The sequence below is a fragment of the Pygocentrus nattereri genome, chromosome 3 (assembly GCF_015220715.1).
Source record: "Pygocentrus nattereri isolate fPygNat1 chromosome 3, fPygNat1.pri, whole genome shotgun sequence".
Lineage (NCBI taxonomy): Eukaryota > Metazoa > Chordata > Actinopteri > Characiformes > Serrasalmidae > Pygocentrus > Pygocentrus nattereri.
In genome coordinates, this window is record NC_051213.1 from 20,155,835 (window position 1) to 20,182,861 (window position 27,027).

General features: G+C 41.1%; 1 protein-coding gene across 1 annotated transcript in view; it reads left to right on the plus strand.

Moving 5' to 3' along the window:
• dpyda.1 (dihydropyrimidine dehydrogenase a, tandem duplicate 1) overlaps positions 1-27,027 on the plus strand; it is a 166,847-nt gene that overhangs the window by 107,966 nt on the left and 31,854 nt on the right. Inside the window, exons 14-18 of the mRNA XM_017700381.2 lie at positions 2,449-2,613; positions 9,828-9,896; positions 13,969-14,052; positions 22,424-22,544; positions 22,908-23,027. Of these exons, the coding sequence (XP_017555870.2) occupies positions 2,449-2,613; positions 9,828-9,896; positions 13,969-14,052; positions 22,424-22,544; positions 22,908-23,027 (559 nt within the window). The remainder of the gene's footprint in view (positions 1-2,448; positions 2,614-9,827; positions 9,897-13,968; positions 14,053-22,423; positions 22,545-22,907; positions 23,028-27,027) is intronic.

A 27,027-nucleotide genomic window follows, 5' to 3' on the forward strand; every position in this document is an offset into this window, starting at 1 on the left:
GTAAACATTGAATTAAAAAAAACATTTTTGGAGATCTGATACTGGTCTTTTTCTGGTACATTGTGTTCATTTCAAATTATCAAACAAAATATTGTGACATTTGTTTCATAAAGTATCATGGTGGTATTTTTGCACATTTACATATATATATATATATATATATATATATATATATATATATATATATATATATATATATATATATATACATGGTCAACTGAAGCAGTTTGAATCCAGTTTGCTTTAGGGTGTACGATTATTTAGGAGCGTGCAGAAAGTTACGTGGAGTAGTTGTGTATGTGAATATATGTGAGTGTGTATGTGTGTCTTATCTCACGCTGTGTGTGGCACCTGTTTCTATAGCATGCCAGTCTGCTCCCTTTGGGCAATTTTCATGGTTTCCAGTTGCTTAATATTAAAACTCTTGTTCCGCCCTGGCCTGATAATACAAACCGCTGGCAGCCAAATGTTCCCTGGTCACAGCTTCATTAAATACAGACTTACAGATTCGCCCCGAGCCCTTGGGATGACTGTTTCAATTCTCCATAGAGCCTTCACTGGAGGGGCACTGCACTTCCATTAAAAAACGAGTTACGTCTTCATTCACAACCATGGACCACATGCCAAACTGTCACTCATCCCATAGTGATGCTACACCAAAGACAGCAACTTGCCAGCTTTTGGAAAAGCAGCGCTTGTGCAATTGCATCTCTTGATGGACAATTCACAGTGAGATGTGTGTGCAATTGAAAATATGATTTTTGTTCATTGTAATATGAAACAGTGCCATCCTAATTTCCAAATGTGTCTGTAGCACATATAGCCTGCACACACCTCCTTGAATGTTCCTCAGTCTGAACCCGGTCTCCTGCGTGCTGTCAGATCAGATAGAAGACGTTCAGACAGCTTTCTATGCTCTTCTGTGAAATCTAGTGTGTATAAATAAATAAAAGTAATCAATAAGTAAATAAATAAAGTAATGTTAAATAAATAAAACTCTGCTGGCTGATAAAAGAAGGCAGGAGAAAAGGCTCTAGCTCTTCTCCTTCTAATCAAACTTATGCTAATTAGATATAATTAGCAGCAATTAAAGTTTCTTGTCTCTGTAGCTGGAAAATTGTCTAAATGTTATAAAATTAAGTTAGCGCACTATTATCTAAATTGTTTTGTAAGAGTAGGCCCTAATTGGGCTATGCAAATTGTTCTCCTGCACTGCTAAATTGTGATGGACAGTTTATCTGAGGAGGGTGGATTAAGCTGTCAGTTTCACTGGAGGTAATCTGACTTTATCATTTCAATTGACATTGCAAGCAAAGTTACAGAATACTGAAGGGAAGCTAATCGCTCTACCATACATGAAATTAAAGATGTTACTTTTTTTTTTTTTACCCTGCATCCTCTGTGTATTGGTTGTCCATGTGACATTATGACTCTCCTGGACAGGAATCCAGATAATACACACAAAGTGTCCTCAACTCATGCAGTATATGGAATTTGCTGGCATTGTGCAACCTAAATCCAAATGGACCACGTTTTATAACTCCACTGGCAGCACTAGGCTGTTAGCTTTACACTGTGACCTTGCATTTGGAGTGGTGGATGGCAGCATTCTGTGATCTGCCAAAGCCATTAGCAGGTCGCTTGCAGCATTAGCCTTGTGTGGTTGCCAGCTCCTTTCACTAGCGCTCTAATGTACTGAGTGGACTGATTACTGTCCAGCTGAGAAAGAAGACTGCACATAAGCGTTTCTACCTCATAAAAATCTAATTAAAGCTGGGCATTGTGGCATTCTGTGTCTCTGTAAAGATTATATAGCCTAGGGTTCATGGTTGATATAGTACATGTTTGTAGTACAGAGCAAACATGTCATAGATGGGAACTCTGCGAGGTAAGAGATTCTGACTCTCTCTGAGGAACTCATTCAGTGTTGTCAAGGGCACAGTGTCAGAGAGAGCGCCACTGTGTTCCTTAATAAATGTGTATTGATAAAAAAAAAAGACTTTATTGCTTTTCATAGAGTCTTCATTTACTTGTTAGTATTTCAAATATTTTGCTTTGGTGCATAAATAAATATGGACTTAGTTCAGTTTCAGTGCCCCCTTAAGAAACTGGGAGAGAGAGAGAAATAAGGCTGTTGAATTTGCGCCATGTGTATTAGCGAAGTATGATGGTAATTGTCTTCTTTATGGTGTTTTACAGATAAATAATGACCTTAGAGCATATGTCCAGTGCTGCTCTTCCACTAGAGTCCCCTACTGAAGCAGAACGGGAGCACTAAGCGAGTACTATTAGTGCCTGCTGCTCTACAGATGTGCTTCATTAACACGCTTTACAATGAGCTGGTGTGAGGTCACAGAACAGGAGGCTGAGGACTAGTGTTCTGCATTACTCTCTGCTGTGGTAGTTTCAGTCCATTGTTTATGATGTTTCTCAATTTCTGCTGTCCAGGATCTGGTCACCAACGTGTCTCCTCGGATTGTGCGTGGAACAACGTCAGGCCCAATGTATGGCCCCGCCCAAGGCTCTTTCCTCAACATCGAGCTGATCAGTGAGAAAACTGCTGCCTACTGGTGCCAAAGTGTGACCGAGCTTAAGGTGGACTTCCCTCACAATGTAAGAACCTCTTTCAGTACAAAAAACCTACACACTGTACAGATACAGCAGTTTACTGAACACACATGTACCAGGAGGTTACATATGTCCGAATGAACTTTATACAGAAAAACAACATGCTCAAATCTTGAACTGATGTTGTTCTGCATTATGTTATTTGCTTCTTGTTGAAGTTTGGTAAGTACTACAAAACTCAGAATGCTCAGTGGCATTTGGTGGTTTGGATTGCTCAGTCTTCATTAGGCTGAGCTTTGATGTAGTACAGCACTTTGCAAATGTCAGAGACCACTCTTCATTTATTTAAGTTCTTTAACATCCATTAAGTAGAAGTCATTAATTTTTCAAGAAATAACCTAGATAACAAGATAATCCACTTGCTATAAAAAGCTAGCATTTAGGAAATAGGTACTTAGGAAGTAAGCGAGATTTATGAACGCATTTTTGTATCCTTCCCTATCTACACATTTTTCTCAGAAAATGGGAAGCCCCAGCTAACTCTGATGCTTGTTTTTGAGTAAGCATATTTTTTTCTGGAATGCATTTTTCTGGGTTCATAGCAGTATAAATAGGAATTGCTGTTTTTTGCTCTGATGATTTGTATGAGATGAATGGAGTTATTAGCACTGTTGTTCTAGTTAGCTCTTTGAATTCAATCACATGGAAATTACAGCTCAGATCGTCTGAATTGAAGTGATCATACTGGTGTCATCTTTGGTGTTGATACGTCAACTTCCATTGCTTCTATTTCTGTGCTCTACGTGCTATGAAGCAGCTTGTATAAAAACAAGGAAGCACGCTAAGGCATAGCATTTGCTAGTTGGTGCCTCAATTGTAATTTTTTTTTTTCCATTAGCATATACCTCATTCAATCTTTGAGAGTCCTCCAGAGTTCACAGCATTCAAGAACTGTTAAAGAATAGTGCCATTGGGTTATATGCATTATCCATTTAAACTGTGACACTGACATTAAACCTGCAGTAACAATTAAGCATTACTTGTAAACTCCAGGGCAGGAACTGCTGTAACAGCCTCCCCCGGACTGTCTGAGTTTATGTGTTTTAGTGGTTATAGCCTTTTGGTCACAATATTGCTGCTATCTGAAAACTCTAGCCATTAAGTGAAAGGTAGCCCACATGCTTTTTTACCACTAAATGGATATCGTCAGCAGCTTTCATTGTAACACAGAATGTTTCTTATGTTCCTTCACTACTGCGTGAATGCTCTCAGTTGTGCATTAGAGAAATGTGCGGGCAAGGATCATAATCATTTATAAAGATGTAAGGTTTAAGTTAGTGCTGCTGCTATCATTGCTGCAAACAGCAGACAATCAGTAAATAATGTGATTGTCATAATCTATTCAAAACCCAAGATAATTTTTCTTTAATCTCAACCTCCTGATGTTTCCATGCAAAGAGATGTATTACAAAGTCATTGTGACTACAGTGAGCAGCATGAGTCTCTCTTTGGTAGCTAATTATCTCCAGTTTCTCCTCTGTGGTTTGGTTTTCAAGTCATAAAATTTGAATATGATTTCAGTATTAATTCCTCAATGTCCTTTTTATTATTCATAGTAAAGCAATGCTCATGTTTGTTAATGAAATCCAAATATTTATGGTTTGGACCTGGTTCATAACTCAGTTTTTTCCCCTCCCTCTTGTGTTTATGCAGAAGAAACAGCATATGTTGGCTGAAATTACAAAATGACAACTCATTTGTTGGCTTCTGAGGCTCAGTTTCTTTTCTGTGCTCAAGAAATATCAAAGGATTAATTGATTTGTGGCAGACTTTCTGGCTGCAATCAGAGAGAGCACTAATGGAAGTGATGTCCAGCATTCACTCCTGGAGCTTTTGTGTAGAAGATGAAAACAGCTGAGCTGTGTCTGAACAGAGAGTGGAGAGCAGCACTCCTTTTTCAAGGATTCCCACTGCACCCAGCATCTGCACTGCCGCTTGAATGGAAACATATCCAGTACAAAGACTGCAAGGTCTTTGTGCACATATGTACATGTATGTGTGCAGACATTCCTGTGTAGCATTTGATTGTGTAAGGGGCCATGCAGTTTAGTGTGCGTGTACACATTTAAAAAATCAACACATTTTCCTCCAAATGTAGTCATTCAGCTAAGACATGTTTGGTGTTCAGAGGTTGCTTTTTTTAGTGCTTCACTAGAGCTGCAAGGCTGATGTTGCTATCAAGGAATGGAAGCTTATACCCCACCAATTAGCATCAAGCAAATTGTGTACCAAAATCATCCCACTTTTACTTCAGATCATGTCAGCTGGCTGAGTAAACCTAAAAAGGCAAAGTTTTGGTAACTGATTAATTATACAACTGTGTAAGTATACTTTTGTTTTTTATAGCTCAGATGATGATGTAAAGTTAGACAAATGGCTATGGCAGAATTATTGCGATGAACAATATTGTGATCCAAATTCATTTACAAATTACTACATTATTATTATAGAGCCCTACTCTACAGCTGAAGGTACTGCAGCATCCAGATTCCAGAATTATTTAACTACTCTTATTTAGTCTCCTAAAAACAATATCAGAAAGCTAAAACTTTGTGTTGTAAAGTTTGGATTTTGTTCATGCAATTATCTGCTGTGTTGCTTGATTATGGGCATGACACAAGTGGTTTCCGTCCCTCATATCAACAATCTGATTGGTTGACGCTCAGCTCATTTGCATAAAGTTCATCCAGCAAGAGAGAGGAAGGGCAGCAAGGTGTGCATCAGCAGATGTTGTGTCACGTGTGCATATATGCATTAATATAACTGCCACATGATTATCAACTGCACTAATTTTAATCAGTATATAATGTTGACTATATTCTGCACATGAAGGCATGAAATATTTTGAAAAATTCTTTTTGAAATACCATTTTATAGTTTATTAATGTGGACTTCCACATATTAAGTGAGATCTTCTTTGGTCTTTGGTTTGAGAAATGAGTAACAATTCGTTTTTTTGGAAAAAAACTGCAGGAAAAAAATTCATAACTTAAATGATAAGCAGATTTTCCTTAAATGTATTACATGAAAAAAATGCTAACCAGTAATAGTGAGTAACATTGTGAATTAAGTAAAAATTAGAGCAGAATTTTCCCATCTGTCTTATTAATATGTATTCTATATGTATTCAAAATGTATTCTGAATGTTACTTTTTTATATATTGTAGCAGACTACATCACTGAATACAACCCCAATTCCAATGAAGTTGGGACGTTGCGTAAAACATAAATAAAAACAGAACACAATGATTTGCAAATCCTTTTCAACCTATATCCAATTGAATACACTACAAAGACAAGATATTTAATGTTCAAATGGATAAACTATTGTTTTTTGCAAATATTCAGAAGTTCCAAAGAAGTTGGGACAGGGGCATGTTTACCACTGTGTTACATCACCTTTCCTTTTAACAACACTCAATAAGCGTTTGGGAGCTGAGGAAACTAATTGTTGAAGCTTTGTAGGTGGAATTCTTTCCCATTCTAGCTTGATGTACAACTTCAGTTGCTCAACAGTCCGGGGTCCCCGTTGTTGTATTTTGCACTTCATAATGCACCACACATTTTCAATGGGAGACAGGTCTGGACTGCAGGCAGGCCAGTCTAGTACCCACACTCTTTTACTACGAAGCGACGCTGTTGTAACACGTGCAGAATGTGGCTTGGCACTGTCTTGCTGAAATAAGCAGGGACGTCCCTGAAAAAGACGTTGCTTGGATGGCATCATATGTTGCTCCAAAACCTGTATGTACCTTTCAGCATTAATGGGGCCTTCACAGATGTGCAAGTTACCCATGCCATGGGCACTAACACACCCCCATACCATCAGAAATGCTGGCTTTTGAACTTTGCGCTGATAACAATCCAGACAGTCCTTTTCCTCTTTGGCCCGGAGGACACGACGTCCATGATTTCCAAAAACAGTTTGAAATGTGGACTCGTCAGACCACAGGACACTTTTCCACTTTGCATCAGTCCATCTCAGATGAGCTCGGGCCCAGAGAAGCCGGCGGCGTTTCTGGGTGTTGTTGATATATGGCTTTCACTTTGCACGGCAGAGTTTTAACTTGCACTTGTAGATGGAGCGACGAACTGTGTTCACTGACAGTGGTTTTCTGAAGTGTTCCTGAGCCCATGTGGTAATATCCATTACAGAATGATGTCAGTTTTTAATGCAGTGCCGCCTGAGGGATCGAAGGTCACGGGCATTCAATGTTGGTTTTCTGCCTTGCCGCTTACTTGCAGAGATTTCTCTGAATCTTTTGATGATATTATGGACTGTAGATGATGAAATCCCTAAATTCCTTGTTATTGCACGTTGAGAAACGTTTTTAAACTGTTGGACTATTTGCTCACACAGTTGTTCACAAAGTGATGAACCTCACCCCATCCTTGCTTGTGAAGGACTGAGCCTTTCACGGATGCTCCCTTTATACCCAATCATGACACTCACCTGTTTCCAATTAACCTGTTCAACTGAGTTCAATCTTCCAAACATTTGTTTTTTGAGCATTCCTCAACTTTCCCAGTCTTTTGTTGCCCCTGTCCCAACTTCTTGGAATGTGTTGCAGGCATCAATTTCAAAATGAGCGAATATTTGCGAAAAACAATAAAGTTTATCTGTTTGAACATTAAATATCTTGTCTTTGTAGTGTATTCAATTGAATATAGGTCGAAAAGGATTTGCAAATCATCATATTCTGTTTTTTTTTATGTTTTACACAACATCCCAACTTCATTGGAATTGGGCTTGTACATTTATTGTAGTGCATTCAAAGTTCAGCAATCACACTGAAGCATTTATTTTTACCTAAAAAATTCCAGACAGCATAACATAATATCCATCCATCCATCCATCCATTTTCTAAGCCGCTTCTCCGTCAGGGTCGCGGGGGGGTGCTGGAGCCTATCCCAGCAGTCTTCGGGCGGAAGGCAGGATACACCCTGGACAGGTCGCCAGTCCATCGCAGCATAACATAATAGCATAATAGAATTTTGATTTAGAAACATTCAGGGATTCCAAAAGATTAGAGGGTCGGGAACCCTGTGGGACCCATGTATTTTGCATGTTGCTTGTAGCTCCAGTGTAAATCAAGAAACACCAAACATGCATTGAACTGGAGCACAAAATTGCATAAATCTAATTTTTTTGGCCAGAGCATCTCCTTGAGTAATCTCCAATAAAGTTCCTTACATATTTTTCACACCGTATGTTATCTTTGAAAATGGACAAAAGACTTTCAGATGGTTGTTCTACTGTTTTAAGCTATGCAATATAGTTTTGTCTGTTTTATATGTAATAGTACTGTGTAGCTCCAGTGCTGATTGATTGCATTTGGGGTAAGGGAAAACTTTTGTAAATTTCATTGCTTGCTGGACTATTGCTTTAAAAGGAAATCAAATCTGTGCTCTGGCACAAGCGATTTCCATCTGTCAGTGGAATAGGTGGGTCAGACTGCCCTGCTCCTGGAGCGGCCACACTCTTGTGCAAGCAGCCCTGCTACAGGGGAGGCATTTTCATTCCACTGCAACACTCTGCCGCCAAACCCACCAAACTGCAGCTACAGCCCTTACAGGTCAGAGCTTCCCAGACAAATTGCTGTGATTGTCATCATCAATGCTTCAATTTTTCCCCTCTATTACAAGTGAACGGCCGGTGCACGGCGTGAAGGAGGGGTGGGCGCCAGCGCTCTGAAACGTGCTCATATCTTTGGCGAGTGACAGGCTCTAGGTGACTGATCTCCATGGAGACGCTTTGTTACAGTGTGCTGTGTGTTTGGAGGCAGGAGCTGGGAGCAGGGTTATTGAGCTGATAACGAGGTAATCCCACTCCTCGCCCAGCCTCCACAGCCACGGCTCTCTTTCTAACTTGCTCTGCCTGTCTGACTGTGCTTTCAGCCCGGATTGTCTTTAATAAACTGGAGAGTGGATGCCTCTCTGCCTTTTCAAGGGCCTCCTTCCCATAATGTGAAGTTAAAGTGGTCAAAGGTCAAGCTCAAATCAAAACAGAATACTCACCACCTCCATAGCATCCAAAATGAAATGGGCTCAATGGAAGCTAGTAATCTCAGTCTTCTCCAGCAACTCTTCTATATTTCTCTGCTTGCCTTGGCTTTACGATAATATTACCCAACACTATTTCAGGGTGTATCAAATATCGCTTATATGTCACCGTTGTTTGGTAAATCTGAGCAGTAAATGTCAGGGTGCTTAACTTTATTTGCCCTCTAAAACTTGGCAATATTTTCTGCTCTTGTGTGGGTGGTCTATACTTAGTCCCTAACTGTGTGGTGCTTTTGGGGAAGCCTAATGCCCCAGAGATTTATATCTGGCGGAAATTTGTCCTAGGGGAGAGCACATCCTCTGAGTTTAATATCCTCCCATGAAATCAGTTTTCTCTCCCTTAGAGTCCCTAGATACCTTTTGTTAGGGCCGGCACATTCTGTCTTTTTGGCATCTCCTCCTCATTGCTGCCACAAATAAGTCATGGGCATTTGCTGAAATCAGACTTAGATGTAATTAAAAAGGTGAGTGTAAGGGTATGAAGCACAAATGTGAACCAATCCTTATTTCCCTCATCTTTGCATAGATTTCTACAGCTATTAGGCACATAACGGCACACGCCTGTGTTTAACAGGGTTAACAAATCCGGATAAGTGAGACAGTGCACTGAAATGTTGACCCAGTGTCTTCACTTAGCCAGAAAAATGTGCTCTGTGTATTAGACATACTCTTAATCACTTGCAGTTTGTTTGCACTTTATATCGAAGCCCTTTCATATCTGTGATTACCTAAAACCAGGAGGTGATATTAAGAAGCATGTCCTCCACAGCATGTTTTATAGTTGGCTTATAGTGTGTCAGGGTGAGAAAAATGAAAATGGCGCAGTAATCCATGGCATAGCACAGGGGCTCTTAGCTAATGCCTTCTCTATGATGTTTTTATTGTTTTTTATTGTATAGCATGCTGGTGGATTTGGTGTGATCTTGCAAATTATAAATATTGATTTTGTGACTTAAAAGAAGGAGAAGGCACATGACAAGACAAAACATGACAAGAGGGATAGTCATTGCACACATTAGAATGGACCTTTTTAAGTCTACTGTGTAACATAAAGTGAATTAGTCATTAATATTTTTGAATTGTTCCAACCTCTCTGTCTCTCCCCTCCTCTCTCTCTCTCTCTTTCTCTGCCATAGATTATCATATCCAGCATAATGTGCAGCTACAACAAAGATGATTGGACTAAGCTTGCCAAAATGGCAGAGGTGAGTCTTTGTTATGCTAATTTACCAACATGCACAGTTGTGAAATTATACACAACCCCCCCCCCAACCCCCCCCCCCCCCCCCCCCCCCCCCCCCCCACACACACACACACACACACACACACACACTTTCCTCGGTGATAATTTGGCTCTTTTGATAACACTGCCTGCATAACCATTGCTTGGGGAGTGAAGAGAAAAGTGTGATGTACCACACCTTTCCAAACTGCAAAAGCAACATTCACTGTTATTGCATAAACACCCCAAATATTGAATCGGTGGCAATTAATCTTGGAGCTGAAGCATGCTACATTTAGGCAAATGTTTATAAGGCCCAACTGGTTTGTTGCTGCCAAGAGGCTGAGAGGGATGAGACAGATACCAGAGAAGGAGTGAGGCAGTGACGGAGGAGAGCAGAGTGGGGGAGGAGAGGACGTCTTCGGGCCAGACTTCTTCAGGCTCCTCCATCTGTGAACACGAGCGCTCCAGCCCCTGTCCTTTCTCAGTGTCAGTCAAACCTAGCCCCAGCAGACCCACTCTGGAACGAGCACATGCACACACACACATGCTCATGGCGCAGATATATATGTGTATCTATCACACTTTTAAACACTGAGCTGATATTTTGAATGGGAATAGAGAGAGGCAGTTTGGTGGCCTCTGGATTAATCAGAGTTGACTTGCATATCTCAGGTGCTTAATTGTGCACAGAAAATGTCAGAAAGTAAACAGGTCCACATGTCAATGTGTTAATTCTGTTATCGATTTCATTGACGCTCTCACTCTCTGTTGTACCTCATTAAACCGGATCTGTCAAGCTCACCCAAAACCCCCTCTTCCCCTCCGAAAAAGATGGACATCTGGTAGTGCCCCCCCACTCCTCCACTGGCTTTCTGTTTTACTAACATTATGTATTTGCTTGGCAGCCCCCTTAGCCAGGTTCAGGTACGGTTTACATATTATATATTCATAAAGCATTCCACATGCTGATCTAAGTCTGGGTGAGTACATTGCTTTAGGGTAGACAGCAGTGTCACTCTGGCTTTCAGGAGCTTACCTCCATCACCCAACTGCTGCTACATACTCTAACCCAGCTCTACAGAAGAAGTACCCTACAGGCAGGTATAGTTTGAGCCCAGGTCTTCTTCGCATTTGGACTGCCATGCTTTAGGGTGTGCAGGAAGAGGCAGGATAGCTATGCTGCTGGAGATGGAAAGAGTGGATGAAAAAGGAAAAGAGAGAGACCAGTTTGTCCCATTCTTGGTAGCCTTTATGTCAGTCACTGACCCTTCTCGGCGGTCCAAATTCCTCATCATACTCACATCCAAAGCACATTGTTTAGTTACCTCGGCTGGCAAATATAAAATAAAAGCCTGGTTACCATGGCAACTCCAGTTTCAAGGAGAATCACCCATTCATTCACTTTGAAATCTGTAAGAGAACACTTAACACTGTTCCTTGCCTAAGGACACAACTTAAAAGTTTTTCTTGACCGCCCCCCCCCCCCCCCAATTCCTCTTTTCCCATCATTAAAGTGTCAGCCTGAAGTAAACCATTTTCTGCTTTCAGCTGCCACCTCACTTCTGCTGCTCCGCCCCCATGCGCACAGAAATCTCTGCCTTTGAGAGTAATATTGCGTCATAACCATGAGCCAGAGGCCATAATTCATAAATGTCAAAGTCTCTCCATGATCTATTCCCATTTTATTCCATTTAAAGTGAAATTATAAAAAAGGAAAACGGGGCTCCTAAAACTAGGTGCCTAAAAGTAATGCTGATAATCAGCTGGTGGATAGTGTTTGTGAAAAGCCTAGCCCCAGCACCATCATGAATATGTGAGGTTGAGCTAATGAAAGTCTTGACGCTTGTCACTCAAAAGGCTGCGTACCAGCCTCCAGACTTGCACAACTCAGGGTTTCCTCTGCTTCAAAATGAGCATTCGAGTCATAGCCGACTGCCTCCCGGCTTCTGTTACATCTCTCTGTCTGTCGGTCTGTCCTGCAGCATCTCCAGTGCCTGTTCTTCCAGCTGTAGAATAAGTGTGTCTGTGTGTTTTTTTTTTCCCCACATTTGCTCCCACTACCCCCCCAACCCCCCAACACCCTCCCCCTCCTCCGAGATCAAACTATTCTTGATGTTCCAAAGTGTATGACAGGGATAGGTAATGTTTTCCTTATCAAGTTGGGAGCTGATAGCCCATGTCAAAGGGAGTGTCAGCTCTGATAAAGATCTGCTCCAGGCCGGTGGCTTTTTTTGTGGAGTGTATCCTTAAGACTCGTTTCCAGCAGTCTACTCCTTGAAGCAACTACGAGAAGGTTTAAGCGAGAAATTGTGCTTTTTTTTTCAAGCCACTGATATTCAAGATACGCACATGAATATTGAAGCCTTCATGATCACATTTCCACTTAGACTTCATGCATGCTTATGGCTTTTGTAATAAAGCACACTTCTGCATACATCGCATTTTAATGAATGAGTTTAGAAAGCCAATTTGGAAACAACAGTTTAGACACGTGTTGGTTAATGATGCTCATTTTGATGCTTGCATCTAATTTATCTTATAATGATCATTAATGGGTATTTAGGTCTTTGGGTGTTGTACCTTTATAAGCAAGCTTCTGTTCTTTTTTTCCCTGCCTTTTCCCTCATCTACTAATGAATGTTTGGGAGAACTGTGGATAAATATTAATGCGCACACTGGGCTGAATTTCCCAGTGCTTACGGTGGGCTTCATGGGTTGTGCATTTACAATTCATGCAGCGTATGAGTATATATCATCATCCACAGGGTATGCCTGTGCTGAAATGTGGGTTACAGTGGTATGTTTACATCTGGGTTTGTGCGTGTGTCTATGGGATTATGATAAGAGTGTGGAACTGTGGCACTAAGCCTCTTGTTCTTTTTTCTGCTCTCTGTCTGTCCCCTTCTCTCTCTCTCTCTCTCTCTCTCTCTCCTTTTCTGTGTTTCTACCTTTTCTTTTTTGTCCTCCCCTTAGGAGTGGTTTTAAGGGTGAAGTGAGGGTAGGCTCTTCTTTTTGCAGGCGGAACACAAGCTAACCCAGCTCGCTCACTCCACTTGCTTGGTTTTGTTTTGTTTTGCTATATTTTGCACTTGTTTCTTCTTTCCCTTTTCTGCTAAGCCTGCAATATCAAATAGCCTGCTTGCTGTCTTCCCTCTCAAAGCTGCTTATTGTGATCTGCAATGATAGCGCTTAATTCATTGTGTGTGTGGTCCTTTGTTGTGGAGGAAGGAGGAAAGGAGGAGGCAGCCAGCCTCCTCCTATAAAGGGCTTAAAGGAAGCCGGGTGAAATTAAACATTATTGATAATTGGCTTTGGGATCACGGCACATTGTGTCCATTTTGTACCTGCATTTGCCCCTAATTGACCATGAAATCTGGAGCCTAATCCGGGGTGCCATGGCTTCCTCCTCTCCCCGGCTGACTATGATAAATGGCTTCATCCTGCCACTTGCTCCTCTGCACTTTGTAAGGCTAAAATACTTATTCTTCTTTTTTCCCTCTAATGGCTGTCAGTCTGCAGCAAATCATAAATCTACAGCTGGAGTCACTCTGGCAGGTTTGTAGAGCTTTTTGTAATTGTTTAAATCCCCCATGTGATGTGGTTTAAAGCCCCCATGGATATGTAATTGCCTGTCAAACGCCTTTCCTGCTCAGCCGCTTTCTACGCCCCACTCCACCAGTCTACATACAGTGCGGCATCTCCCGCGCATCCATGCGGAACAGTTATCATTTGTCTGATCTATTTTAGGCCTAATGTTTCAGTCACCGTTGTTTTGTGTCTCTCATCGGCACATACTTGCCTCTTCTTGAAAAGAGGCTTTGTGCTTTCTGTTTTCCTGAGCAGCTGTAAGCTTTTTGGACATGGCGTGATTAATAAACTGAATCACTAGATTGTTGTTTTCCAAACCACAAGTGTTTTGCATGATTCATATTGCAATGGGCAGACTTGCATATGGATTCTGATCAAAGAATAGTTTTATTTGTGAAAAACAAAAGCAAAAATGCATTGAGTGTACTGAAATAACTTTTTGCATAAATCTGCCCCTTGAACAGGCTTCTGGAGCTGATGCCCTGGAGCTGAATTTATCCTGCCCTCATGGAATGGGTGAGAGGGGCATGGGACTGGCCTGCGGGCAGGTAAGGCCAGCACTCCTCACTCTACACCTCATACATACCAAGAATCAGCCTGGAGGAGTTTGCACTTTCTCACTAAGTTCCAGGCTAGTCAGTTACTATGTGCAGCCAGACTACTGATCTAATCGTATATACACTAAGCCCAACTGCTACCCAGGCTTGTGTTGAATTGAAGTACAGATGTTGCTAAAAATACACATATGTTCTCTATACACTTATCCATAACTTCTGAATACTATGAATACCTTTCCAGAGATACATTTTTCTCTTCTAAAAATACCATATTTTATTTAACATAGAAGAGACTATTCCTTATTGATGAAGATGGAAAAAGTTCATCTGTGAGGATTATGTACAAATGCTGAATACCACTGTCAAAACATCATTCCTTTTAGTTAGGAATTCATGGAGAAGCTGTAGTCAGCTGTCTGAGATGAAATGCATCCTTCTGTGTATGACTCTGAATTAAATGAAACCTATTGTCTCAGCTGTGAACAGACAGATATTGTAGGAAGATCAAGCTCCACAAACACCTATTATTAATGTGTCTCTACTCCAGTGGAGCATTGATTTTGCATGTGGTTCTTAATGATACACCTTTTCCATAGCATTAACGGAATTTAATAATCCATAAATGATTTCTTTTGCGGTTTGTAAACAGTTTTCTTTCATATGAGAAATGCCATTCACTAGGATTAATGTAGCGTTTGTCTGTAGAGGATTAGGAGCATTTTTTTTTTGCAAGCGCATGATTCGTATTACGCAGGAACAAAACACATCCTTGTTTATGACTTCAATTACAGCCCCAGTCACTGTTAAAAGCGCAAAAGCATCTTGATGCTTGATGTGGTTATGATAGTGTATAGAAGCACAATGTTTTACCTCTGAGGGCTTCATATGTAGATGGAATATCACATGCCATGTTTTAGATTACTTCTGCACAGTTGCGAACCTCTAAATTTGAGCGTTGGTTTATTTGTCTGCTCGTGCATTGGAAATTTTACTTTCTCCCCCTAAATGCATTTGACACAGCTTGTCACTGAGTCTGTAGTGGTCAACTAAATGACATGAAAACCTGCTCTGGCAGCCACACACCGTGTCAGATCACTAAAACAACAAAGTCATAAAATGCAAAGCAGCGCTCCCGAGTAAAAGGATGAAAGCCCGTTTGAAGCATCAGCGTCGGCCCTCACCACCGAGGAACTTCCATCACTCAGCAGCCGTGCTTTCACATCTCAGTGTGTGGATTTTACCTTTCCAGAGTCAGCCTTTCAGACAAAGACTGCCATTCTGCCGTTTACATCCAGCTGAATGACTACAATCTGAAACAAAGTGTGTTGCTCCACACCGGAGAGTAATGTGGTTGAGTGCAATGTAGTTTTTGACCTTGTGATATAGTAAGACTTCAAGACCCCAATTTGTGCATAGCCTAATTCATATTAATTGTGTTTGTCATCATCACACCATCACACAACCAGTTATGGAGACCTGCATGTGATTTAACCATCCACTAAACAACATTGACAAGTTGTGCAACTATCTCGACACTTGACTGAATTAGAGATGTCACCATACCAGAATTTTGATTATTTTGGAATTTGAATATGTATATTTTTGGACAATAACACTTTTTACATTTGACATTTAACAAGTTCGTAATTGTCAGACTGTGTGGAATGTGATCTATTTGAGGTCCTCAAAAGGTCCTCAAAGATAGTGCAAGCCATGCAGCAGAATATTTAGGCTCAACTGTCATTGTTTTCCTCTTGTATTGGTGGGAATTTGCAAGATTTCTTCTGCAAGCAGTTTGGCAGGAATATGGAACTATACCATATATTGTAGAATATTACTGTTAGTAGTTTTAAAAGTAGTTAGCTAGAGGTGGGCAGTTACATGTTTATGAAATTTTAACCCAAAAGATTTAGAAGATTTAATACTGATATGAAAAACTTTTTTAATTTAAACCTTTAATATTCCAGACTTACATAAGTCTTGTTACTCAGTAATTATATGGACCGTACTCCAAACTGGCCAAGTTATTCTTAGGTTATAGAAGTGTGTAGTAAAACTTTGGACCCATTAGTGGGTTTGAGCCATTTAAGGGGTTTAAATTTATTATAATCTCTTTGTAACGTGATGTGGAGTTGTTAAGTGTTCTTTAAGTATAGACAATATCGACATTAAACTCAGAAAAGTATGTTGTTTATCAGGATAACTAAATGTATCACGATAATAAAAATATTTTAGCATATATATTGCTCACAATTAACTCTTGCATTTGTTATGGTATTGACTTCACACCAAAGTACTAGCTCTTCTGTCATCTTTATACTAAATTTGTCTGCCTCTCTGTTAAGGAGGGGGATTGTTGATGTAGTTGTATGGTAAACTAGGTTAGGCTAAGTTTTCATGAAATTTATTTTGTTTTTTTAAGCAAACACAAAATGAAATCTTTCAGCTAGTTTCTATCAAATTAATGTACGACTTTAATAAGTTATAAAAGTGTTTAAAATTGCATATTGCAGTTGCATATATTTTCCTTCAAATAAAAAAGTTTTGTTTCCATCTAGAATTTCACTTGTATTGCAAGTTCTGCATATTTTCCTTTGGTTGGTTTAATTAGCCTTTTCCATAGCCCACTCTTAAGGGTGACAAAAGGTTTACTGAACATGCAGAAAGATATGATTCTTGTGTTTCTGCTTATCACCACAGTCAACAACATTCTGCCAAAATGACAGCATAGAAATGAAGTAATGCTCACACGATGCAAGAAACTGTCCTTTTAATGTGAACCAGCAAGGCTTGCGCATAGAATAAAATGCGTAATTCTTGTTAAAAACATTTCTGCTGCTGAGATCGAACAGAATAAAAGTTTATATTTATAAAATATTACAGATAATTGCCGTTTCCATTGCCTGTAACATTTTCCACATAAAATGCCTTGGATGGAAGTCTGCCCATAAAGCAGTACATCTCAGCCTAATGGTTCTGTTTTATCAAGTCTTGGAATGGTCTACCATGATGAATAACATGTACAGGTGGTATAAGTAATGAAGGGGTTTGAAAGACAAACATATCCCACTGTATATTACCATGCCTCTTAGCTCTTATCTGGCATGGATAGATGAACAGAACACATGCTTCTCCATCTTGATTTTCTGATTATGTGTTATACTACAGGAAATAAAACAGACTCTCCCTTCTTACAGAGAGAGCTGTTTTCCACAGCATTGGCTGTAAATTCAAAGAGTTATATCCATTTGCTGTAGATTTTCAGCTCTAAGACAAAAAGCTAATCAAAGCTGCAGGGCCGCAGGCAGGTAACCTCTGTGTGAACTAAAGAGAGGCAATATCATTTAATCACACTGTTTGGCACTTCCCTTCCTAGCCAGGGAAAAACATTATTTCTGACTACTACGAAAGAGAGGGAGAATTTGATTTTAATGGCGTATTAATATGCAATTTCACCCACTCCTTTTGTTTAGCTTTCACAGTATAATGCTCATTCTTTTCGCAGAGCTGTTTAACGTTTAACTGCCATCAGATTAGAGATAGTTTTTGTTTATTTATGATAGACATAAATATGTGTAATGATTTCATTATCTTGTTTACTGTTGATCAATGGGATTGGCGCTTCCACGCTCTAATCAGGAGCCATTCAGCTTCTAAGCTGTTTTAGTACTCAGAGTGCTTTGAACAGAAACCCCACAAGGCAGTCCCACTAAATGTACCTGCATATGCTATCACTGTTTATTTATTTTTTCAGAACGTGTGGTCATGTAGTACTTTTCAACAGTTCTTGATTAAATGTTTTTTTCCTTCTCGTTTGACATAAGTTGTTATTATCGCAGGTTGAGGAGGCACGTAAAACAGCTCAGTACTTGTGACAGATAAAGATCTCTCGAGTGTGAGGAGCCTTTATTTCATAGCTCTTACTTAGGTTTGACTCAGCATCCACTGGGACCTCATATTTTCCCCAGCCTTCAATACGGCTCCTCGGATTCACAAATTAAAAGCGGCGCAGGCTCCCACAGCTATTTTCAGCCCGCCAAACAGGGCCTAGTGGCACGCCACTTCCATCATCCCTCCTGCGAGACTTGCCGGCTCTTAACAAGAGCGCCCACCTCCCGTGACCTTGCACGATAAAATTAAAATTTCAGGTGTAAAGCCGCTATCCCTCCTCCACCCTTGCCTCTTCCTCTGGCTCCCCATTTCTCCGCAGCCCCCTACCCCTCCTATCCCTGCCTGAGGGTGGTAAAGACCCTTCTCCCCTCTCTCTCTCTATCTCTCTCACGCTCCCCCGTTCCTCTCTCCCTTTCTGCCTCTACCCCCTCTTTTCCTTGCTCTAACGCCCCTGCCACCCCCCTCCCCCATTGTGCCAAAATGAATCCCACGCTGGGCTCCACCTGCCCTGCAGTGACAGCACGTGGGGAGAGAGAAAATAAATAAAGAATTCTCCATAGAGCCACCCTGGCCCTCCTTTAATTTCATACTAGACCTCCCCTTCGCTATGCCGCCTCCCCTTCTGATCAGTGCTGCTGGAGTCAGTATGCAATTCACTCGGCCCTTATTGCTGCTTGCCGGTCGATTTTCCTTGCTGCATGCTCTTCAGTGGGGCTGAAAGCTCTCCATGTCTGATCAGTGCTTCCGTGCTCCTGCAAGGCACGCTGCCTCTTTACCCTAGTCTCAACCTCAGACAGAGTTACACGGACTGTCTGAAGTATACTATCAGCTAATGCTGCATTGTTTTCATCAACTCTCACAAAATTCTCACATTGAATCTCACATCAACTAGTAGGTGTTTATTATTTACAATACCTATAAACTGTTGTTTATCAAGCTAAATTGTATACCATATATTTCTTACATGTGGGTCTGTTTCTGTTATAACACTGTTTTGACAACCGCCTGCCTCCACTCATTTTATTTTATTGCTCATGGTGCACATCAGTTAAATGATGCTTGCCATTTACACCTACTATCTTTTTATCTATCGATTAAGATATTTCACTTTAACTGTAAGATAAAATTCTGAATTTTTCATGGCCTGCTCCAATACATGTATATAGCACGCTTTTAAACCCAACACCCTCAAAGACTCTTGCCCATAGGGTTGACATCACCAAAGTGCTTGCTTGGAGGAGGACCGGAGGGTTTGGGATGCCATTTGTGACAAGGCGCTCCCAAAAACCATGCTTCTTCTGCCTTAGGCCACTGAAGGCGGGTCCCGCCCAAGCTTCTCATGCCAGTAAAGGGTCGCAGTCTCCCTGCCAAAAATGTGAGCCAGCCACACAGGTGCTCTGGCCGTTCAGCCAAGCGTGTAATGCTGCGTGTAGCGGACTGCTCAGAGGAGAGGGAGGCGACTCCCTGGCCCACAGACAGAGGCTCACCCCCATCTGGCCTGTAATAAGCTGTCACAGGCAGGCCTCAGAGGGAGTGCAGGCCCACTGTGAGAGCAGAGTTCTTACAAGCAGCATCTGTTTGGTGGCTGGTGCCTGGCTGCGGGCCACGACCCCGTCGCTCCTGCTGGAGCAGGCATAATGCAATTTTCCATGACCCTCTGGGAGGAAGGCCAGTCTCGCTTCCTGTGCGGCTGTGTTCTTGTTGTTCCTCTTAAAGACTAACACCATTCTGCTCATAAAAAGGCATGCCCTCGGGATGCTAGACTGCACTGGGACCAGGCGCATGCTGGTCACTCGACAAACCTTGTCAGGCTGCTATAACCTCATATTATGGAGAAATAACTCCTCTGTAACTGTTTTAGGATGTTACATCTACCAATATGTCTAGACTGTTGTAATTTCTCAGTGGCTGCAGTATTATTTCCATTCGTTCTGTTAGTACCTCATCACTGTTATCAGGTATGTTGGTCAAAGTTCATTTTTAAGTAGAACTTTTGTCAAAGAACAGAAGATTTGTGATTTGTGCCACCCTGTGCCTTGCTGTACTCTGTAACAGTCTGGTGACATCTGCTTTTGTTGCCTGGAGTTCGGGATCTGCTATGTCAACCAATGAATCTCCCTGGGAAGCCAGAAGCACTATCAACCATCTCTCAGGGACTCAGATATTACAGCTCCTTCTCTGACAGACGGTTCAGAGTGGACTGGTTGAACCCAACACTCCAGCCTTGTTTATGCCCTGTTTAAGTCTTGAATAAATCAAGGCAAATTGCTATGGATGGCACTTGCTGCAGACACGAGTGCATAAATCCAATATCTTCTGAAAAAGCTAGGAATGAATTTTATCTCCAATGGAGTAACCTTTCCTGTCCCCCATCTAGAGCCTTTAGAATGCATTTGGCATATTTTTAGGTGCAAATACCGTCCCCTCCCTCCATGTCTCTAAAGCAGAACGTGCATCCACGAATGCACAACATTCAAATCTCATCGGAGAAAATGGCGGTGATTTTTTTTCTCCTTTTTGTGCAGCACTGAATCACTCAGCATGCCCTAGAAATAGAAATGAAATGGTCTCAGGGAGATGTGTTTTTCTTCTGGGCTCCCTATTCTGACAAATCAATTCTGGCTAATGGTTTTAAAAATCAAATGGTAACCTTTCCCCTGTACAGGAAACTGACCTCATCGTTCTATTTCGCACATGGACCTCGTAAGTCGCACCTCTTTATACAGGAGAGCAAAACCTGTTGCTCAAGGGGATGTGTGCTAACAGTTACTGGATATGTCAAAACAGAAGCCCATTTCCTGTGGAGAAAATGAGAGACATGACAAGGACAAGGATGAGAGAAAGTGCGTCTTCTGAATGTTCAGTGTCTACTTGCAGGTGCATGTCCAATGGAAAGAAAGAAAGGTAGAGCATGAATGAGAAAGCAGTAATTTCTGAATATATGAGAATTCTGATGAAAGGATGATAATGAAAGAAACATCAAAACATCAGCAGCAAAAAGAAGAAAGTAAATAAAATAAAATTACATCTAAATTAAAGCAGCTACATTTGAAAAATGTCAGCATAATGAGGCTATTCATCAGTTCCTAGAGAACATGCTGTACAGCATATATGAAATGTGATCAGCATATAATGTATTGTTCTGTTGTTTGCAGCAAAGTTTGACAGTGATTTGTCTCCTTAGCCTAGTCTTGCCCATAACTGTTATCTCCATGTCATTGGAGCTTACTGGGTGTAGTGATTATTAGTACCTTTTTAGACATGTAGTGATAGACAAAATTCAGAGTTCAGTTTGATATGACGCAGTGGTGTCTCGATTCGAGTGGCTCAAATTGTGCATGATTTTAATATAGTAATGATTCTGATTTCAGTTGTTTGTGAGAGTGCAGTTATTGAAAGCTGTGCTTTCAAAACAACAGTGTCTTGATTCGATGCATTTTTCAATACAGCAATAATGAGTGCCTTGTTGTAATATATAAATGTTTACCTTTTTTGAGCGTTCAACATTATATAAATAAACACTTGAAACAAAAGCTATGCTTTGTAATGTCCCACTCTAATGCTTTAACACACTAATTACATGATACAATAATACAATTTGAGTGCAATTTGATATGATGTATTACTTCCCTAGACCCTGTATTTAAATGATTCCTGATAACAAGTTTCTTGTGATCTAAATGTGCCTGGCTGCAGTGTCTTATGTGCTTGGTGTAATAATTTCACTAAAATGCTGTTGATGCCCAATGTTTTTAATGGAGTTGCTTTCGGTCTTTAATGACAGCTTGTTGAGTTTTTCTTTAGTGTTACATAATTGGTCAGGAAAGCCTATAATTATTGATAAAAGCATAATTATGCATGCATAAAGGATATAGGAACTGTTTATATAATTCAGCAGGATGTAGTGTTTTAATACATGTCGCACTATAATGCATTTTGTTAATACATGATAAGAGGTTGATATCTACTCCATAACATCACATCAAAATATGTGTATGTACGCACTGTTTCTTTGAGTGAGGTTGCTGCCTCAGCTGCATTTTTGTTGTTGATATATTTTTTTTTGTTTGTTTTTGTTTTTTTGTCCATGTCATGCTGTTGGTTTGGATGTAGTGGATTTAGATGTGGTTGTGCTTGAGCAGGCTGCAGAGCTACACTGAATGTGAGCAGGGCAGACGCTGAGCGGCCTCTCCTCTCTCTAAACACCCAGATTGACAGGCCAGGAGATGTCTAATAAAGCATGAATCCTCCTGGAGCAGCAGCTCACACTTATATGATCCCTCTCTCTCTCACTGGTCCGGGGCTCTCTCTCTCTCTCTCTCTCATGCATACATACAGACCCCTGCCAGATTGCCAGAATCAAGTTTCCTTGTTTTGTGTTTTGTCCGGTTAGTTCAGCTGTGTGAATCTCTTTTGTTCCTAGTGTTTGTTTGTTTATTTATTTGTTTGTTTCCCAACCCCATTTGAAAAGGATCCAGAGCTGGTGCGGAACATCTGCCGCTGGGTCCGACAAGCTGTCAAGATCCCTTTCTTTGCCAAGCTGACCCCCAATGTCACCAACATTGTGGACATTGCCAAAGCTGCGCACGAAGGTAGCTGACTCCTTCATGCTTTTCATACTCTTCACTTTCTACTATTTTAACTATTACAGATCAATAATTGTGGTGATTATCAGCAAATTTTGCATTTAGATCACAAAGGTCAAGTGTTATTACGGACATTAGCGGCACTTGTGTGTGGTGTGGACAATTAGCATTGGCACGTTCGGGCCAGTGTTCAGACGTGAGCAGCGTAATGGAATGGCTTGGCAGTGTGAGGGCTCAGTAGCAGCTCGGCCGAGGGCCCACTGTGCCCTGTCTGCGTTAGCCCTGCAGCTTTTTTCTAGTCCAGATTTTGCTTCCCGCTCCCCCTCTACCCCCCCTGCCATGGCTAATGTCTGATCCCCGTGGGTGTAGGTGGTGCAGATGGCGTCACTGCCACCAACACGGTCTCGGGGCTGATGGGACTGAAGGCAGACGGCTCTCCCTGGCCTGGCATCGGCCGAGACAAGCGCACCACATATGGCGGCGTGTCTGGTAAGTGTCACCCAACTCACTGGATCCGTTCCCTTTTCCTCAGGGGCGACACAGCCAGACCGTGTGCGTGTGCAAATCTATTATTTGCCTCTGTTTTTGTGGGAGTGAGTGTGCGTGTGTGTGGGCACATGTGTCAATTCACTTCCTACTTGTAAAAGTGTGTGTGTGTGTGCATCGTTAGAAGGGTTCTTGCTGTGGGATAAATGCAGTAGCTCCACTCTATTGTGTGTGTGTGTGTGTGTGGCTGAGCAGTGCTGCTGGTCAGTGGCTCTAATAGAAGTGACAGATGGAGTCGAATGAGGCTGAGAGTTCTGCTAATGCTGCCTCTCTGTGTGTTTTTTTTCTTCTAGATGAAACAGTACAGACTCTATAGAAAATGACAGGATGTCTTGCCAGAGTAGATTTTATAGGGCGCCTGAGCAAGGCATAATTTCAGTGGCGTAAAACGGCTTTGAATGCACTTCTTACTGAGAGTGTGTTCTGTTGCAATTTAAAAACCAGTTGGGAACCCTCAGGGCCTTCTACTCCTTCAGAGAAGACCTAATGATTTCTGTAAAATAAAAGAGGTTGTCATTTTTTTTATTTAATATAATCATCATGCTTATTGCATTTTTAAACTCTAAAAGCATTGTAGCTGAGAGAAAATTGCCCAATCAGGTTTTTTTTCTGTATTACAGCCAAGTGAGCACTGTTATTGGTTAGGCTTTCAAGAGCTGAACTTAAGGTCTATTGTGGCAGATTAACCACTATCACTGTTAGGAACTGGCAGTGGAATCAACCAGTCACATTTTAATTTCTAGTGGGTGGGACCAATTTCCTGTGAGAAAAACTAAGCCTTCTGGAAGCCCTGTATATGTTACTGTCTGCAAATTCACATCCATAGCCAAACCAGTGGGTTTCACCTGGTTGTCAGAGAGCAGCAGCAGCCTAATGTCAAAGTTCTTTACTGAAGGAGTCACTGTTACGTAGAAGGTATGTTAATACGTCTGAACAAAGCTCCACGTAAAACACAATGTCTTTTACAAACTTCAGATGTCAATGTTTCATCTAGAATGGCGAAAACATGTTGATGTTGATTACTGTTAGCTTAGTACTAACACTCTACTACAATCACAAAGGGGCGTTATTCCTACAGGTGCATTTTCTTCTGCTTGGAGCACGCCAGTGCGAAGTGTTGTGCCTGATTTCAAAGAGAGTTTCTTTTTTTTAAATTATTTTAATAAGATAGACTCTTTACTAGTTTTACTGTTGTATTTAAGTTCTGGATATCAATTGAATAATTCAAGAGATTTTTTTTAGGCTGTAATTCCTTCAGCTGCAGCACCAGTGACTGCACTCTTCTGGCTATAGTGATGATTACATTCATTGCACAGACTTGAAAGACAGATGGAGGCGATGCTGCAGGTAGGTCTAATGTCTCAGGGATTGTAGTTCTTGAAGATATTCCCAGATAGTCATCATCTCCTCAAGTGTTATCATTTGAATATTGCCTCTTGTAAGTGTGCAGTAAGGACTTTTTTTGGAAAAAAGCGCATTTCAATCTTGGGCGATGTGCTTCAATGGCAGGCCATGAAATAAAGGTACTCTGGTAGCCATGGGATATTGACATTGTCTGCGGAAGCACGGCTCTTCATAAAGACATTAGACAAATGTGTTTCGAAAGAAGGCCCTTTTCCCTCTGCTGCACTACAGGGAAGGTAGCTGATGCATTTTATATTGATGTGCTTCTGTGTGTTACTCATTTGACATTTGATGAATTTAAAGTATTCAGGTGACTGCCATTCCTCTACAGACCTTTTTACTGTATGTTACATTTTACATAGATTAAAATATGATTTTACCTTAAACATCCATTAGGGTTAAAGTGATACTCGCTCATATTCAGATTTTTGGAATTGTGTTCCATGATGTAAAACCAGTTTGGTGACAGATAAATGTGTGCAATTATTCGAATATGATAGTTTTCTAGTCCTGTACAGTTGAATAAACTTCAGATATGTCCAAAATGAGGAACAGAGCTTGTTATTGTAGATAAAATAACAATTTTAATATGAATAATGATTCCAAACTGATAACAAACATTTTATAACTCTGTGGATTTATCTGTGAAAATTCCACTGACAAAAAGCACTTATTTTGTTTTGAAGTTGCTTGTTTTATATTACAATGAACACATATCTATAATATTAGTAAAATAGCTGACTTCTGAGGATTTTAATTGTCTCAACTTTTTATCTGTTTAATTGAAACAATTGTTTAAATTTTGAGCATATAAAATCATATTGGAAAACATTACACACACACACACACACACACACATTTTCTAATCCGCTTCTCCCTCAGGGTCCTGGGGGGGTGCTGGAGCCTATCCCAGCTGTCATCGGGCGGAAGGCAGGATAAACCCTGGACAGATCGCCAGTCCATCGCAGGGCTTGGCAAACATTATTGATTATTGATTTTGTAGCTGCTAAAAATCAGCATCAGTGACACAGATTTTGTATCAGCCAGCCCTGTTTTCTATAATATTTACATTGGCATTGTGATGCTTTGAGTTGTTCTCGTCAAGGTAGGTTTTTGGATGTTGTTTGCTGAAGTGTAAGAAGGCAGATTGCCGGCTCTTGTCTCCTCTGAGTTGGAGTCAAAGTGCTTCATCAGAGGGCAGCATGCACTGCTGTCCATCCAGTGGTATGCTCCAGACCCATCCTCAATAATTCATGTGCATGCAGTTGTTCTCCCTCCCTCTGCTCTGGCTTGGTGCTGTATGGCTGCACTGCTGCATAGTTAATGCCATTTATGAGGCAGGTCTTCGTTCATTGTGTTTGCATGTCTTTTGTGGGTTTGCTTTTGTGTGTGTGTGCTTGTATGTGCCTGGACAAACTGATGAAGGCTGTTGTAGGGGTGTGTGTATCTTCCCTCCACTGTCCCGTCCTCCCTCCTTTACTGTCCATACAGGCCCACAGTGGCAGGGACGGCTGGAAGGTGGAACAGGATTGGGGAGGAAGAACGTGGGCCTGCAAGACAGGAGAGGCATTAAAAATTAATGGAGAAACTATTGCAGCAGTATTTTATGTAAGCAAAACTACTCAATGTCATCTTTTCCCCATTTAAGCTGTGGCTGGCGGGCTCGATGACATCCCCCAGGAGTTGTGCTGCCCTGAGCTTACAGGGGCTTCTGCTGCTCCACCAGCCTAGCATTCATCTTCTCCCCCTCTCACAGCAGCTCCCGGGCCTCCACCACAACTGCTTCATACTGCAGCCCGTGCACATACGCACTCATACCGCGCCACACTGCATCAGCCCATGATTCATAACGGCTACAGTGTACGGTATTTCATTTAATGACAAAACTATGATGAGTCACTTTGAACTCTGTAATTGTATATCCCTCTGCTGTGTACTGTAAATATATGCACATGTTGGAGGCTGGGCTTTTGCTTTGAGGCTTAGACAATTTCATCCCTTGCGTAAACAAATAAGGTACCTGGAATTTGTTTTGTTTACTGTTATTATATCCTTAGTATCTCTATGCATAATGTGAAGTATAGGGATTTTTGCTTGACTCTGGCTGTAGGGTAAAGACCTGCTACTTGCACATTATTTCCAAAGTGAAAAAGAGGGTTCTTATCTTCACTGATTGTAGCTATTTGCGTATGTTACAGGTAGCAAGAGGCTGTACAACACATACAGCCTCCTACTGCAGCGCACATAGTCTTGGTTTGCATTTGCCATATACAAAATCTGCCTCAAACCACTACAGACCTGTGTATATGTGTTTGACCTGTTTAGCTCTCTACAGGAGGATGGGGAAACATGAAGAGTTTGATGTATGAATATTTGGAATGTCCACCTGAGATTTTCCACATATTTTTGTCTTTTACAAAAATTTAGCTTTGATTTAAAGTTATGGCTGGCCCAAATTATGTGAATCAAAGAGTATTCGCTGTTGGTATTAATCTCTCTGTTTAGAGTTTGGTAGATTTGTCTTTTTTTAAGCCACAAA